General features: G+C 40.6%; 1 protein-coding gene across 1 annotated transcript; it reads right to left on the bottom strand.

Annotated features, from left to right (window-relative positions):
• Positions 1-375: 375 nt before the first annotated feature.
• LOC133312953 (pentatricopeptide repeat-containing protein At1g77360, mitochondrial-like) lies at positions 376-2,497 on the bottom strand. The gene is made up of 2 exons (XM_061514250.1): positions 939-2,497; positions 376-687 (listed from the first exon to the last, which is right to left on the bottom strand). The coding sequence occupies exon 1, from the start codon at positions 2,412-2,414 to the stop codon at positions 939-941; it is 1,476 nt and encodes a 491-aa protein (XP_061370234.1). The 5' UTR covers positions 2,415-2,497; the 3' UTR covers positions 376-687.
• Positions 2,498-2,748: the final 251 nt, after the last annotated feature.

The raw sequence follows: 2,748 nt of genomic DNA, 5'->3' as shown, positions 1-2,748 counted from the left end.
TCATCAAAAACCCGTTCTCAATCAGGCAAATTGCACCCTTCAATGAAATTGTCCGGGCCTAACTCAATTTTGAGACCCTCTTACTGTTGAAGTTTAGGTATTCAAACCTCAAGAGCATGTTCCTTAGATTAGCACAAATTAGCATTTTCCAACTATACGGCCCAAGCATGTACTGCGATCGAATCCATAAAATAAGACCACTTCATCCAGGATATCAAACACCTCATAAGGTTACAAATAGTGCTATCATTTTTTAACATACAGATACCGAGATTATGATCCCAAATAGTAAACACAATTTTGCACCAATACTAGAAGCACAAGGTAATGGTGACCAACAACAATAACATTATTATAGTCAGTTCAAACCAGACATGTCACAGAATGACAAAACTCCGTCAATTTATTAAGTATAACTCAAGTTTTCAAGGAGGGTTGCCAAGATGTAAAGCCTAAATACACTTAAAAGGAGAATTTATATTTGATAAACCTTTACAACAAAGTCTAAATAAATTCTATTGAACATGAACATATACGGTCGGACTTGAAGGGCGATAATTGACACCTCAACAGGATCAATCAGTCAATGATTTACAAAAGCTACAGGTCCATAAAATCTTTGACAAAATCAATCCTCTGTATAACTCATATCTTCAAGTAGGTGAATCCCAGACCAATAAGTGCGAACTGCAAAAGTTCAAGCAGAAAGGTATAAATAGCCAACATTGATAATCTAGTTCAAATCAGAAACAGTTGACAAACACAAGCCTAGACTGGTAAATAATAAAGTTTTTTAAATCAAATGCCTGAAACAAAAACCTATATAGACTTCATCCACCTTTAACCTTCTAACGCAATGGGATCAGTTACAGTGATAATATGCAGATGTGATGCATATGCTGCTATTCAGATATACAATTTTAGCAAATCCAACCTACCTAATGAGATTTCCACTTTTTCAAAAGTTCTTCATACGCAAATTCTTTTCCTTCTTTGACAAGGCTTTGCCTCAGCTTTGACAATGTGGAAGAGGTTAACTTGATTCCTCTGCCAATCATATCCTCAGCATACTTGACCGCTTCCGGGGTCCTATTTAGATTGCGAAGTCCCACAACCAGTACATTTGCCGTATCCTCTAAATCCTCTTGGTAATTTTCCACCAGGCATCTCCAAACTTTAATCGCCATGTAAGGATCCCCTCCATCTAAGTAAATTCTAACAGCTGCATTACAATTAGGCTGATCTGGTATACACTCATTTTTTATCATCTCAGCGAACATCGTTGAAGCCTCCCTCAATTTCTTTCCCTTGATCAAGAAACGGAACAACATGTTATAACTTAGCCGATCCGGAAAAGCCCCTTTGTAAACCATCTCATCCAGCATCCTTCTGGCGGTACCAGAGTTATTGTGATAGCAATACAAAGCAATCATGGAATTGTACATCGGTGTGGTGGGTTTCAAGCCAGCTCTCCCCGCCATCACCTCCCAAAAGAACTCAGCCGTGCGGATATCATGATACTTGACACACTCATCCAATGCAACCTTTAAAAACCGCATCCCCGGGTAACATCTCCGGTCCCTCATGGAATCGAAGAACTTAATGGCTTCAAGCAAACCATCAGGTCCCTTAATCAAAGTACACAAAAATGACTCATAGGCAGGCACATTGGCAGGGTCCCAACCAATCTCAAACACCATCTCAGCAAAAGTCTCTTTAGCACCAACAACATTCCCTTCACCCTCCCACCCTTCCATCAAAATAGCATAAGTATCCGAATCCGGCCTAAGAACTTTCTTAGCAATTTGCAAATAATCACAAGCATCAACAGTCCTACCATCCCTACATATAGCACTCAAGAGGGAATTCAAAGCAAAAACATCCCTAACACAACCATAATTCTCCATCACCTCGAAAGCCATAACCGCCTCGCCGGGACGGTCGGCGGAAACATAACTACTGAAAACGGAGGCAAAGGTGGCCAATGAAAGCAACCCTTTTGCCTTCATTGACTTAATTGCATCCCACATTGCATCAAAGAACCGATTTTTACCTAACAAATCAACAACGAGGTTCCATGAATAGGGACTGTGATTGTCGTTGAGCTTCCGACCGGACCACCGGAAAAACTTAACGGCCTGACCCGGAAACCCGTATGAGAGCTTCAACACATCTTCGACCTCTTCCGGGGTGACCCGAATACCCGAATCTTCGAGGGCATTCTCCACCGTGATAGACGGAGTGTTAGAGATGATTTCGCAGAGGAATTTCACCTTCCCATCGAGTTTTGGAATGTCAAGGTAACAAGTGAAGTTGGGTCGCTTATTGGCCATTGCAATTGGAGACACCGCCGCCGCCGCGTGTGGGGTTGAAAGAGGAGGAGATTCGTAACCTCTCTTTCTACTCAAACTCATGCTTTCTTCTTCCACTTACCACCACTGCAATCTGCAACACACTCAGCAATAAACCCTAATAACAAGATCAAGCTCTCTAACGAAGAAATGAATTCTTCATTGAGACACTAATTTCTCATTTTTTTATAATGCATTTAATAAGTTTGCTATTTAAATCTAGGGATATGATATTGTGACACCCAAGTTATGTTACACCACCCAGTCAATCTCACTGTTAGATCGCTTATGTTGAGAAATCATGATCATACAAAGATGGAAATAAATATAACTGTTAGATCAACATAAGCGATCTAACGGTGAGATTGACTGGGTGTCACATGAGTGTAACATAACT

This window comes from Gastrolobium bilobum, unplaced genomic scaffold (assembly GCF_033153095.1).
Source record: "Gastrolobium bilobum isolate Gb01-03AN ecotype WA unplaced genomic scaffold, APGP_CSIRO_Gbil_v1 utg918, whole genome shotgun sequence".
NCBI classification, from domain to species: domain Eukaryota; kingdom Viridiplantae; phylum Streptophyta; class Magnoliopsida; order Fabales; family Fabaceae; genus Gastrolobium; species Gastrolobium bilobum.
This window is presented reverse-complemented; position numbering and strand designations above follow the sequence as displayed.